The sequence below is a fragment of the Stegostoma tigrinum genome, chromosome 1 (genome assembly GCF_030684315.1).
Source record: "Stegostoma tigrinum isolate sSteTig4 chromosome 1, sSteTig4.hap1, whole genome shotgun sequence".
Classification (NCBI taxonomy): Eukaryota; Metazoa; Chordata; class Chondrichthyes; order Orectolobiformes; family Stegostomatidae; genus Stegostoma; species Stegostoma tigrinum.
In genome coordinates, this window is record NC_081354.1 from 48,537,283 (window position 1) to 48,552,557 (window position 15,275).

Genomic DNA, 15,275 nt, shown 5'->3' on the forward strand with positions numbered 1-15,275 from the left:
CAATGTTTGTCCCATTCTCCCACTTACCACAAGCGAAAGGACTTGCTATTGTCAGTACCGCCTTGGATCCCTAGCACTAGTGCCAGTTGTAGACCAAATTCAAGCATTGTTGTCCAGAGCTGCCCCGCACAGTTCCTGTTATTTACCGCAACATGCCTAACAAAGTGAAAACTGATACGCAGCTTTGCTAATAGGAACCTGGAGCTCCTGGAGGACAAGGTACAGCAAATGACAAACAGGAGGTTGGAAGACCACAACAAACCAAGCAGCATCTGCAGGAAAGGAGAAATCAATGTTTTGGGTAATACCCTTCTGCATTCCTCCAGATGGGAAATTTGAAAAAAAAAAATCATGTTGAGAGTTGAGCAACATGTACCTTTAACATTTTCTGTTTAAAAAAAATGATTGATTTATTTCATTTCTGAAGGGAGAAGAGCGATAATAAATGAGAATATATCTGCATTATTACTATCTCTGAAATACCTTTTGGTATTGAAAAATCACAGAGATAAAACTAAATGTAAACATATTTTGTCATTCTCAAATACAATATCACAATGTGCCTCAAGATGTCAATAAGGGGAAGGGCTCACAAACATCAATGGTATATTGATCATAACTGGTTTCAGAGATATTGATTGAAGGTTAAACATTGGCTTTGGCTCTCCCTCAGAGTGGGCCTGGGCCCAAGAGACCTCCCCACCTTTTCATTGTACAATAAAATCTTTTACACTTATCTAGGAATAGGTCCTGGATAATCAAAACTAAAAAACATTGTTAAAGCAAGGGCAAATTGTTTGAGATACAGATCCAATATTGTCACAACATCAATACGATGGAGGACTTCCTTCAGTGCAGTGATTTCTTGATTCTATTTGGAAAAGCTGCCTTTCATAAGTGAAGTTCAGTATTACAGACTAAAAAAAAGAGAGAAAAATTCAATCCTAGTTATGCTGTATTAACTGATGTCAAGTGGGGTGAGGGGTAGGGGCTGCAAATAGTAACAGCAAATTGAGTTTAGAAACTGGATATGCTTTACTTGCATCATAGTTCTGCTTCTATTCAGCAAATTCCTCTTATGAGTCAGTCATTCAACTGTCCAATAAGTGATTCAAGACATAGCCAAATGTTCAATTATTGATCTGTGCTAAGCTGGATGATCAAAGTTAAGGTAAATGTTGGAGAGATACAATTAAAATAGATATTACAGTACTATGTTTTAGTTACTTTTTAAAAAAATTCAGTCCTTTTGAACACCATCTTACAACAGACGTTAAAAACAGCCACATAGTAACAGCATTGGCTGTGGAAAGGGGTCAGATTGAGCTGTGATTCTGAGCAACAAAGAAAATTGTAATGACGGGCAACATACTGGTGGTCAATTATCATCCGTAGAACCATAAAATAAGACTTTTCTTAAAGAAAAAAACTTGACACATGTGAATCTTAGACAAACGCAGAATAGGGCTACACTGTATTGGCAATAATAATGATTAAATTTACCAATACTTAGCTCAAGTTCACTAAATTATTTGTGATATTGTGGGTGTTGAGGAGGACAGAAAGTCACAATAGAAGCTGTTAAGGAGATATATAATATTGTTTGTATAAACACTTATTTAACGATTTAATATAACAGATATTCAAATACAATTGGAAAATGATATCACAAACCTAAATAAATGTTCTCCCATACTGTTCCATATTTCTTCACTGCTTGGGTACAGCTCCAAGGCCTGTTCATAGCAGTCAAATATATCCTGAATCCGACTTAAAGAATCAAGTTCTTCTGCCCATTTAAAGAGAGTGTGTTGGAACGATTCCTAGGGTTTCAATAATAAAGACAACTAATGTAAAATACATTTATAACTAAAAGACATTAAAGCAAAGCCAATGCAATTAGCCAGATTAGACAGGAGGCTTCATAATTGGTCCTTTTGTGATCAGTTATCAAATTATCCATAACTTGGAAAGTACATTAACGTCCAGAACAGATGCTGAATCCCTTTTTATTGTGTTCAATGTGGCAAAATCCAGATGACATATCAACATAATCGAAGGCATGTTGACCTTTGGTGTTTTACAATCAAACAATTCCCATGTTTTACATATGGCATCACCTATAGGCGATTCCATCTTATACTGTCTCTTGTCCAGAATTGAAATTATCTACAATAAGTGAAATTATCAAGCTCTATTCCAGGTGAACAGAAATATACTTTGTTCCAAAATCAATGCCATAATAGGTTGGATTTTGTTGCAATAATTAATGCTAAGGCTTATAGCACTTGGTTACTTATGCAAAAATCAGAAAGCAACATGCAATACCCTCGCATGCAAAGTTAAAATAGAAATCTGAAAGTTAATCGATGGCAAAAGGTTCACAAAAGCTGCATCAGGCCATCTGTCTCACCATTTAGATACACTGAACAGTTGGAAACAAGCAGTTTGAGTTACTCATGGATACTGACTCAATTCACCAGAACAGTGTGTTCATTCTACAGTAAGCATCCTTTTGATGGTGCAATTAATCATAATTGCAGAAACCAAAAACCTAGCTGGCATTGAAAATGAACTTGTACAAGGCTGTAGTCTCCTTTCAGATTTTAATTATTGTAATTTTTAAACAAAAAAAAACTTAGTCAATTCTAGAAATGTTTTAAGCTTTTATCTCTCATGATTCTGCCAGTTCTCCTCTATTACTTCCTGCAGCTGATGTGATTTTCAATTTCATATCCTTATTCACGTTTCCAGATTACACTCATTAACAATTGTTCAATCTGTGGTTTAGGTGCTCCAATGCTGGTCGTGCTGGTCATACTGTTCGCATGTCACAGATGTCCTATAGACAGTGCTGTTTTTCTGGACCATTTGCTAACAAAAACTTTGCAGTGAAGAACAGTTGCTCCAGTCTAATATTAAACTCCTAACTGCCATTCATCTTCTGATTTATGCCAGACATAACATTAATAACTAATGTTGTCTTATTTTCTTCAATAATCTGTGGACCACAATAATATTTTTATGTCATGTAAATTGATAATACGCTATTATTATTTGGGAACTTTGGTTCTAAAATGGAAGAATGACAATAGCTTTAAATTTGATTTGTATTTCTATATTGTCTGTATTAAGAAGGGAAAGAAAGGGTTTTAGTTTCATTTTACATTTGGTCCGCAAGTGTTTTGGGTGCCTGGAAATCCATCTTGTTTACATGCAGTTAACAGATGTCTTTCATTCCTGGAAAGAAACAGCTTCGTGCATTTGAAAAGCAAGTAGGAGTTAGGAAATCTTCAGTTGCCTAGCACGAACCCACTAACACAAAAGTTCAGAAAAATGCATAAATCAGGCAGTGTGTAGGTCCGTTCAGACAGAAAACATCCTTAACTGCAGAGATGCTCTTATGAACAGTCTGCAAAAAATCTAGACTGGAAACATGCTCTGACTGACTTAGAAATCATGAAGAAAATATCTCTAGAAACAGAAGGCTATTGAGGTGTCAGGCAGAAAGATATCCTAGTTTGGTCAGGACTTGAGTTTAAAAACACATGTTAAGTAGGATGGGAGCTGAAATAGCCGCTTGTTTAAGGGTCTCACAAACAGGTATTAACTGAAGAAATAAGCATCCAGTTGAGGCACAGAGCCTTGCCAAAGAAATAGATTATAGCCATGAACAAATTTTAGAGTGGAGAAAACAGTCAGGCTTCACTGAGGGTTTATTTAAGCCTCTCTAAGGTTCTTGTGGCATTGGAAGGTTGAATCTAACTTTGTTAAAAGACTATTTAAATTTGTTACAAGGCTGTATCAAATAGCTCTGTGTGATGTAACTTGTTCATGTTTTTCTTTTGACAGTTATTAACATTTATTTTACTGTTAAAAATATACTGACAGGTCCTTGTGAATATGATTAACGACTGATCACCACAATAACAAATGACAAAATAAATTTTATGATCCAACTAGTCCAGTTTCACTCTAGGGCTTGGTTTGTCCAGTAACACCATCAGCTAGGATCATAATTCCTGTCTTAATTAAAGCTGGATTGCACAGCCCGACTACCAATCCAATATTTTAATTTCTTGAATTATCCAGCTGCATATGTATATTGCATATTGCACATACAGTATTGAAGAAAATAAGTGCAACAGCAAAATCCACTTTCAGTATTCAAAGGGTGTGCATGTTATATTGGAAAACCTCAAACTTCATGAAAGACTTGAGCTCCAGAATCAGTCATGCCTCTAGCTGAACTGTTTCAGGACAGCTACAAAATTAGCATCTAGCCAACAATATGAAAAATTGCCCAGTATGTCTTGTGCAAAATCCAATCTAGCTGTTACCACCATACTCTCAAAGTGATAGAAGTGGTGGCACGGTGGCTCAGTGGTTAGCACTGCAACCGCACAGGGCCAGGGACCCAGGTTCGATTCCAGCCTTGATAGACTGTCTGCATCAAGTTTGCACATTCTCCCCGCGTCTGCATGGGTTTCCTCCAGGTGCTCCAGTTTCCTCCCACAGTCCAAAGATGTGCAGGCTAGGTGGATTGGCCGTGCTAAATTGCCCATAGTGTTCAGGGGTGTGTGGGTGAGAGGAGAATGGGTCGGGGTGGGATGCTTCAAGGGGCAGTGTGGACTTGTTGGGCCAAAGAGCCTGTTTCTAATCTAAAAAAGTTGTTTTCAATGTGTAAAGCTCGCAATGGTATAAACTGCTCACTGGTGCTTGGTTTGGATTCTTTCAGGGCCACTCGGGTCTTTGCTTCATTACAGCCTTGGCTCAAACTTAAACAAAACTCAACTTGAGTTAAGAATGAAAAACGAAAGAACTGCGAATGCTGTAAATCAGGAACTAAAAACAGAGTTAGGGCCCAAAACGTTAACTCTTGATTTTTCCTACAGACGCTGCCAGACCTGCAACTTTGTTTTTGTTGTGGAGGTAAGAATGACTGCCCTTGATATTAAAGGCATTTAACTAAGCGTAGCATCAAGAAGCCTTAGCAAAACTAGAGTCGAAGAAAATCAGGAGAAAACACAGCAGGTTAGAGTCAGACCTAACACAAAGAAAGACAATGGTGGTTACTGGCAATCAATCATCCCAGTCTCAGGAGATCTTTGCAGGTGCTCCTCTAGGTAGTATGCAATCAACAACCATTTCAGTTGCTTCGTCAATAGCTTTCCCTCGATAAAGGTCAGAAGCGGGGAGGTTTGCTGACACACAACATTAACGCCATTCATGCTGAAACAATCCACAGCCAAGACCAGAACAACATCCAGGCTCGGGCTGATAAGCAACAAACAATGTTTGCACCACACAAATGCCAGGCAATTACCATCTCCCACAGCAGAGAAGCTAACGACTGCACGGCAGCAGGTCATAGACGAGAAATCCTACAGCAAGTAGACCATAAGACATAGGAGTGGAAGTAAGGCCATTCGGCCCTTTGAGTCCATTCGGCCCATTGAGTCCACTCCGCCATTTAATCACGGCTGATGGGCACTTCAACTTCACCTACCCGCACTCTCCCCGTAGCCCTTAATTCCTTGCGAGATCAAGAATTCAATCTCTGCCTTGAAGACATTTAACGTCCCGGCCTCCACTGCACTCCACGGCAATGAATTCCACTGGCCCACCATTCTCTGGCAGAAGAAATGTCTCCTCATTTCCGTTTTAAATTTACCCCCTCTAATTCTAAGGCTGTACCCACACGTCCTAGTCTCCCCACCTCACGGAAACAATTTCTCAGCGTCCGCCCTTTCTAAGCAATACATTATCTTTTAAGTTTCTATTAGATCTCCCCTCATCCTTCTAAACTCTAACGAATACAATCCCAGGATCCTCTGCCATTCATCGTATCTCAGGCCTACCATTCCAGAGATCATCCATGTATCTCTACTGGACATGCTCCACTGCCAGTATGTCCTTCCTGAGGTGGGGGGCCCCAAAATTTGACACAGTATTCTAAATGGGGCCTAACTAGAGCTTTATAAAGTCTCAGAAGCACATCGCTGCTTTTATATTCCAACCCTCGAGATAAATGACATTACATTCGCTTTCTTAATCATGGACTCAACCTGCAAGTTAACCTTTAGGGAATCCTGGACGAGCACTCCCAGATCCCTTTGTACTTTGGCTTTATGAATTTTCTCACCGTTTAGAAAACGGTCCATGCCTGTATTCCCCGCCACGAAGTGCAAGACGTCACACTTCCTTACGTAATTCACCTCTTGTCTCTGCCAGCGTTTGTCCATGATATATAAGGCAGGAATGTGATGGACACACTCGACTTATCTGGATTAATAAGACTCTAACCACACAAGAGGTTCCCCACAACCCAGAACAAAGCATCTCACTTGACTGACATCCCATCTAGTACCTTCAACATGCACTCCCACCACTGCTGACAGTGGAAACTGTATGTACCATCTGCAAGATACACCACTCACCATGGATCCTCCAACAGCACCTTCCAAACTTGTGAACTCTACTACCTAGGAGAACATGGGCTGTAGATACATGGGAACATCACCATGTATAACTTCCCCTCCAGGCCATATATCATGTCAATTTAGAACTACAATGCTATTATTTCAGTGTCTGTGATTCAGAATCCTGGAACTCCCTTACTAAAAACACAATGGGTGCACCTACACCTCAAGAAGTGCAGCAGTTGGAAAAGGCGGCTCACCACTGCCTTCTTCATAGCAAGAAAGGATGGGCAATAAGTACTGGTCCACCCAGTGCTGTCCACATCTCATGAACAAATTTTTTAAAAAAAACTAGAAAATTCACTCTTCTTACAAAAACATATGTGAAAGGTTGAACAAATTTATCAAGCGAGTTGTCACTGGCTTGGTGACCTAATTTTACATAATACTGCTCCACAGCACAAGCAATATTTTGCCTGAGTAACTGCAACATTTATTGTCCTATAATCATAAAGGTGGAAGAACAGAGAGACCTGAAGTGCTTGTGCACAAATCTTTGATGATAGCAAGACAGATCTACAATTTAATTAGTAAAACATATGGATCCCTCCTTATATAAATAGAGGCAGAGTACAAAGCCAGAAAGTCGCTTTATATCTATAAAACATTAGTTTGACCCCAATTGGTGAATTATTTCCAATTTTGGGCAGCACACTTTTTAAAAGGGTGTCAAAGCTCTGGACAGGGTACAACAGAGTGTACTCACTGGGGCAGATAGGACTGAGGGGGGAAACAGAGTTAATATTTCCAGTTGTGATACCCTCTCACCAGAACTGTTCTCTCAAACCCCCTCCAGCTGATTTACTTTCAGATTTCAAGAAATGGCAGAATTTTGGTCTTCTTGGCAGGAAATTGCAGCCTCGATCACTTCTCTTCGATCACCTTCCTCCCAAAGAAAATGCAGGCACATTATTCTATGCAATGATTCCAAATCACATACGAGTAAAGTGTCAGTTTTTAAATCAATGCTAAGTGGATTTCTGCTATCAGGTGGGTTTAACCCATTGTTAAATAACTCACTACTTAAATTCAAAAGTAATCAACTGCTACAAGAGTAAAATGTAGCTAATGTGTCAGAATCCTAACTATACACTAGCAAGTAACTAGCTTCAGGAGACAAAAACTAACATTAAGGAGTAGGGAAAAAGAAAGCAAATGCTGTCCCATCAGAACAAAGGAACTCTCCAACAAATAGCACCAATGAAATTGCACACCACAGGGATGGAGAGGGATTGAGGGTCATGATGGGGTACTATTTATTAATTGACGAGTTAATTGATTAAACAGTTCTTGAATGTTGCTGTGGACAGGAGCCGCCGAATTGGAAAAGGTGGGAAGAGTGTACGTGCGCGCACCGGTGCACACGCACGAGTATATGGATATATGCCAGAAACGGTTTTTTTTTTAAAAACACCTTTTTCAAACCTTCGGGGCTGGCCCTGAAATATGCGAGGTACATTTTTTTACAGGTTGTAATTATAGTAGCAATCAGACTTCAAGAGAATTAGACATGCCAACTGAACAGAAAAAAAGTAAACATTTAAAGTAGCCTTCAGGCTATCATGACTTATTCTCAGCTCCACGGCTACGACTGTGGCTTCAGAAGTCGTAATCCCCAAAGTGTATTCCATAAACCCACCAGGAAGCACACCTTGTTTGCGAACCCCTAGGGTACAAGAACAAAGAAACAAAGAAGGTTTATATGCACAATTGTTGAAGATGGCAGGGCAGGGGTTGTGAACGTGGTGATTAAGATATACCATATCCTGGATCTGTAAACAAAGGCATAGAGAACAAAAGCAAGAAAGCTTTGACAGACCTTCCTAAAACACTAGTTTGGCCTCAAGTACAGTACTGTGTTCCATATTCAGGAAGTAAACTTTTGAGAATAACATGAAGGCTTTTGAGAGGGTGCCAAAAGATTCGCAAAAATGGTTCTTCAACGAAGGGCTTTAGTTATGTGCACTGAATGAATAATTTAGATTGTCCTCCATAGGAAATGCAAACCTGCCCCTATTGTCAGAGAGGTTGAAAAACAGGACTCATTGAGTTAACATGATTAGCAAAACAAACAGTGGTGGCATGAGGAAAATTTTTTTATGCAGTGGGTAGATAAGATCCGGAATACAATGAACATCCTAAAAGTGGCATATACGCAGATTAAAATGCAGTTTTCAAAAGAAAGTTGGACAAGTAGCTGAAAAAATAAAATTGCAGGACTAAGGAGAAAGGGTGGGAGATTGGAACTACTTGATTTGTTCCTAGAATGGGCAGACAAGTCTCCATACATGTCATAACCAGTACAGCCTTTGGCAATCTGAGGAACACAGATTGTTTGATGACAAGGACCTCAGACTTGGCACAAATTCATTGTATTCAGGGCAAGAACGTTACCTGCCATCCCGTATGAGGAAAGATGGGCAATGTAAAGCAGACATCTCAAAACCCTGGAGAAATATCACCCGCAATGCCTCTGCAAAATTCTGCAAATCCACTGGTCATACAGGCTTTCCAATGTCAGTGAACCCTAAAAGGACAACAACCCCAGCATCAAGGTACTGGTTATCGTCAGCTGTGACGGGCTGACTACATTGTCTGCATACCTGAAAAGAGTTTCAAAACAAGCTCTCTATTCTGAGATAATGGGAACTGCAGATGCTGGAGAATCCAAGATAATAAAATGTGAGGCTGGATGAACACAGCAGGCCAAGCAGCATCTCAGGAGCACAAAAGCTGACGTTTCGGGCCTAGACCCTTCATCAGAGAGGGGGATGGGATGAGGGTTCTGGAATAAATAGGGAGAGAGGGGGAGGCGGACCGAAGATGGAGAGAGTATAGGTGGGGAGGTAGGGAGGGGATAGGTCAGTCCAGGGAAGACGGACAGGTCAAGGAGGTGGGATGAGGTTAGTAGGTGAGCCTGCTCATAGCAAGCAGTTACAAAGAGGGCACAGAAAACACCGAGTACATCCTCAAAGCCCACCTGAAAAATTAAATACCCTACTGCCTCATGAAAATCTCTTGCCTAAGACCTCCCAAACTGGAGAAGCATCATCTACAAAAGGTGCCAACTATCTTCAGGATTTCCCAAAGACGGAGGTGGAGGCCAAGCACAAAAAAAACAGAACGGCCATTCAAGAAACAGGGATATCCCACCTCCCGCCTTCTTCACTAGAGGCTGGGCGCATTAGTTCAGCACTGGATCATTTAGTCACCTCAAGATCCGCAACTCTGGAGTGGAACAAAATCATCACAGGTTTTGAGGGACAGTCCAAGGGAAATGAAATTTGTGTGCTAGGTCCCTTGATCTCATCCTGCAAAATAACTATTGTGTTAAAACATACTGTTTAGCCTATATGCTAGGAATCAAGTTTAAGTGAAATTATGGCAAATTATAAATTTCACTCAATTTCAGGATTAGATTACAGCTCAATGAGCTTACTTCAAATTTAAGGATTCTAGAAGTCAAAGATTTCAAAAGTAGGATGATTCCTTTAGTTCAGAAATGTGAAACATCTCTATGTCAACTTGCACATTTGAGAAGTAGTTTCAGCTCAGTCCACTACATTGTTATAAGTCTATAAAAAGCCTGTTGCAGGCCAGATTGTTAGCCATGGCAGCAATATCCTTGCCATTGATCAGAAGGTTGAAGCTTCAAGATACACTTCATCACCTGAACTATCAAGGCTGTTACTCCAATGCAGTTCTTGGACAGCGTTGCACTTCTTCAGCGTCATCATTCAGACAAAAACATTAAACCAGGCCCCACCTGCCCTCTCAGCTGAAGTAACAAACTCATCCTCCCATTTCAAAATAAAAAGCAGGCAGTAACCCACAGCCTCCTGGCCCATATTTATCCCTCAATCAACATCACAAATTGTTATCCGATCATATCACATGCCGACTTGTAGGAGTTTGCTGCACACAAGTTGACAATTATGTTTCCTCCTTTACAACAGTAGCAACACTAACATACTTAATTGGCTATAAAGTGCTTTGGGATGCCTTGTTATGAAATAAATCATCTTGTTTATGTATGCTTTATACCCCTTTTGAACTCAACTGGACAAAAGAAGTCACAACAAAATAAAGCAAAATTATCTCTAGGACTTAAAATGCAGAGGCTACCAGGTGCAATGGTTGGGCATTTCATCCTTCTTCATTGCCAAACAATAGGACTTAGAAATTCGTTTTCAATCTGACTAGACTAATATTACATATCTTCTTTATGGCAATTGAAGTCTGGGGAGAGAATCCAGCATCAACTTATATAGCTACAAACCACAGGTGGTTGAAGCGCAGATTGTGAAGACACCTATATTCCAATTATCCAGGTTACGTAGTCAGCAAGAAATAAAATAGCAAGTAGTATCACATTATTGAAATATTTTTAAAATGACAACAAAATTCCTGATATATACTCCCTTCAAACCAAGGTTACTGTCTTCAATATTTGTCACACAGCTAATTTTGCTATCCAACACCAAATTTGGCTAACTAACCTTATTCTGTCCTGCCAAAGTCAACTATAATTCCAGAATCATCCTGAAAAGACATTGTGTGAAGCTTGATGAACACAGCAGGCCAAGCAGCATCTCAGGAGCACTGCTCCTGAGATGCTGCTTGGCCTGCTGTGTTCATCCAGCTTCACACTTTGTTATCTTGGATTCTCCAGCATCTGCAGTTCCCATTATGTCTGAAAAGACATTGGCCTGGCATCTTTTCTTTACCCTGAAGGTCTTCCAGCAACAAATCCAAGAAACTCATGAACTTCTCTGCCACTGAAATTGAGATTCTCTGTTCAGCTACCTGTGGGGCATTAAACTCTTCCCCTTCTCACGAAACCAAGCCTACTCGTTGCCTTCCAAGCCGAAGAAGTAAGCTAGATTTTTACTACCAAAGCAGGTAACATAGAAGCACGTATGACAAACCTCTGGAACCTGCACCACCAATCATGATGATCATGGCTTATCGTCAAGCTCAACAATCTAATCCTGCCTTCCCTCCTAAGTCCTAAAAGCCCTTATCCTTAAACAAGGGCCCTTGGTTCTGGACTTATCCACCATCGAGAACTTCTTCTGACATCAAACATATCTAGTCTTGTTAGACTTTTATTTCATTCATTTAAACTCCAGTGAATACGATCCTACCTGACTCAATCTTTCCTTATATGTCTGTCCTACAATCCCAGGAATCAATGTGATAAATCTTTGCTGAACTCCCTTTATAGCACAAGCATCTTTCCTTAGGTATGGAGACCAAAACTGCACACAATATTCTAGTTATAGTCTCACCAATGCCCTGTATAATTACAGCAAGATGTCCTTGTTCCTCTACTCAAATCCTCACTACAAAGGCCAAAATATAGCTTGCCTTCTTTATTACCTGCTGCACCAGCACACTTGACTGGTACATAAGGATGCCCAGTTCTCACTGAACATTCCCATCTTTCAATTTACAGCCATTCAAATAATAATCTGCCCTCTTATTTTTGCTACCAAAGTGAATAACCTCACTATACTACACTTAACATGCATTTGCCTACTCACTCAGCTAGTCCAAGGACCCTTCTCACAGCTTTCCCTCTAGCTGTGTCATCTACAAATTTTAAAATGTTACATTTAGTTCCCTCATCTAAATCATTAACATATATCGTGAATAGCTGGGATCCTAGTACTCTAATGTCAGAAAGTGATATAAAAATCATTTTCAATCAGTTTATCTTCATTGCTGAAATTCTTCAGAATTTGTAGATCAGTTTCACTCAATGAGAATGGCTTGCAGCGTTGAGTCAGAAATCTTGGCTTGGAACCCCACCTCAGAATGTCTGCAGCTCTAAGAAAAGCTCCAATTTTTTTAGCTCTTGAGTTTTCTGAGGCAGGTGAAACTCCAAGGCCCTGTGCCACTGAATTGTCACTCACTCCTACCCAAAAACATTTTTGTGATATAAATGAGTATTTTTGTCTATTTTGGTTTGATGGCTGATACTTTATTACAGTTATAAACAGTTAAAAATACTAAGTTTAATTCAGATTGCAGCAATGGTATTTCAATGTGTAATTTCTGTCAGTTAGAGGAGAGAGGAACAAACAGAACTTAAACCGTACCATTTAAAAGATTGTGTACATACACCTTGAAGAATATCACAGTAATTAATTACTTAAATTTTCAACAGGTTCAATTTCTCAAGAATCTGTCAATAATGTAATAGGAGAATAGCTAAATATATATAAAACTGTCTTGCCCAGAAATGTATATTTGATATAAAAGCAGAAGATTTTTAATTGTAATGAAGTTGGCCATTAATCCAGAAATTAATATACATAATAGCAGATAACAAGGAGTTGAGCTTAATGAACACAGCAGGCCAAGCAGCAGAGAAGCAGGAAAGCTGATGTTTCGGGTCGGGGCCCTTCTTCAGTTTTATAACAGATATGGTGCTTTTGAGTGACTGGGGATTTTTAGCTTCACTCTGAGAATAAAGTACCACGTAATAGTCTTGTTAGGAAAAGTGAAGCAAGTTGGATAAAGGAGGTAACAAGGTGTAGAGCTGGATGAACACAGCTGGCCAAGCCTTCTTCAGAAGAAGGGTCTAGACCCGAAACGTCAGCTTTCCTGCTCCTCTGATGCTCCTTGACCTGCTGTGTTCACCCAACTCTACACCTTGTTATCTCAGATTCTCCAACATCGGCCGTTCCTAGTATCTACATAATAGCAGTACTGTTTTGCATACTTGAAGCAAAAATGCATTAAGCTAGCGACGTTAATTTCTTCATTCCCATGAAACACGATTAAATAACAATAATAAAAAGTAAAGATAAGAATAAAGGAAATAGGGATGTCCAAAATCTACAAAATATTAGCAGTGGCTATTTAATCAGATGTTTTGCTATACATGTGACTTCAATCCTACACCAATGTGGTGATTTATCCTTCTGCCCTCTTTAGAGTAACTAACGATTGAAAATGAATGCCTTTTGTCAGTGAAGATCACATCTGGAGAAGCATGGATAAAAATTAATTACAGCCCAAATATACTATCAAGTGTGGGACACAATTGTTACCGTTCAGTTAATCATTGGTGAATGTGCAGTCTATAAACAATAGAAAAATGAAATTAGATTCAGTGCATTAAAATATGATTAATTCCTGAAGTTATCAGTCATTAATTATGTTTTTAAAACTGTACTGCAAAAGACTTCAAATCCATTTGTATATCAGACAGAGCAGACATACACTAAATGTGCGGGAGGTGCTGGCATATTGGTAATGGCACCAGACTGGCAGACCCAAGATCAGGCTTATGTTCTGGGGACACAGGTTCCAATTTCACCAGGGTAGATAGTGAAGTTTGAATTCAATTAATAAAAATAAAGATAATCTAATGATGACCATGAAACATTTGTCATAAAAACTTATTTGATTGAAATGTCCTTGGGGAAGAAAATCTGCTACTCTTATCTGATCTGGTCTATATGTGATTTCAGACCCACAGCAATGTCGTTGACTCTCAAATGCCCTCTGATAGGACTGAGCAAGCCACTCTGATCAAAGGTAAGTATGGATATGCAACAAATGCTGGACTTGTCAATGACACCCCCTATACCCTATGAACAAACTAAGAAAAAAAATCATAAATTATGACGATTAATCCTGAAATGAAAAACAGAAGTCATTTGTTATCTTGTTTTCAAATCTAAAGTGTCGTTAGGAGAATGGCTGCATGTTCCACCAAGCAATTGTTACAGGAGCAAGTACAACAATAACAATGGTTAAAATATGAAGGGCAAGAAGCAAAGGAGGCCTACAAGGAGTTAAACCAGGAAATGCAGAGGATCCGAACAAGATTTCAACTAAGTCAGACTGTGATAGAAGGAACTAGAGAAAAAAAGCTGAAAGAAAGATTCCAGCTGAAAAGTATTATAGACATTTTGTTAAAACATTACCCACTAAATATAATGTGTACACCTCAGAGCCACCATCACAGTGATAAAATTATGGTAGACAGAACAAATGCAGTAACAGCCAGTATATGTAGTTGAATTTACATAACATACAGGATATTCCCACGGGGGGTGCACTTTTATTTTTTTCCCCCAAGACCAATGTATCACTTTAGTGCCCTTGAGCATAAACAGTGGTTTCAAGTTCTTTCCAACTTATAGGATGTTAGCTTTAAGACACAACCAGCTAACTTAAGTCAGGACTCCACATCGGTTACTGACTTCTGCTTTGCAGCTACTCAGCAGCTTTGCAAAAGGCACAGCCAAGAGGCTGCAAGAGGCATAACATTCCATTTGCTTTTTTAATTATTTTCTCTACCTGTTAAGAGACATTTCAAATGATTTGCGTACCTGCACTTCCGAGTTTCAACAGACTTCCACAGTCTAAATTTGCAATATTTAAAGTGAGTTTTCTGTTCTATCCTTTTTAAGTCTAAAGACCTTAGGTTTTCCTGCACTAAGTTCAGTCACTACTTAATTTAACAAATAATAGAGGCTCTAACATATTGCTTTGCAGAACATCACTAATCACATCTGTTGGTCACAATCCCTACGGCTCATAAAACTTACTCTGTATCTTCTTCTGCTTGGCCAATTTCCTAACAAGGTTGATAACTGGCAGCAATTCCAGAAATTTCAAGTTTAGCAAAGAGACTCTGCTGAGGAACTTTATCAAAAACCTTCAGAAATTCTATTTAAATAACCAGAGACAATTCTCTGTCCAGTTCTTCAATCACATCTTCAAAAATGGTTTCAGAGATAATGGGAACTGCAGATGCTGGAGGGGGTCTAG

At 39.4% G+C, this 15,275-nt stretch overlaps 1 protein-coding gene across 5 annotated transcripts in view; it reads right to left on the minus strand.

Annotated features, from left to right (window-relative positions):
• The window catches only part of prmt9 (protein arginine methyltransferase 9), a 78,342-nt gene that overhangs the window by 50,828 nt on the left and 12,239 nt on the right, over nt 1-15,275 (minus strand). For 3 of the 5 annotated variants that reach the window (XM_059645218.1, XM_048528430.2, XM_048528438.2), the window contains one exon: nt 1,675-1,823. In XM_059645218.1, the coding sequence (XP_059501201.1) occupies nt 1,675-1,694 (20 nt within the window). In that variant the 5' untranslated portion in view covers nt 1,695-1,823. Of the gene's footprint in view, nt 1-1,674; nt 1,824-7,250; nt 8,032-8,133; nt 8,149-15,275 lie in introns of those variants that run through there. The other 2 variants (XM_048528420.2, XM_048528447.2) reach the window with 2 other exon arrangements.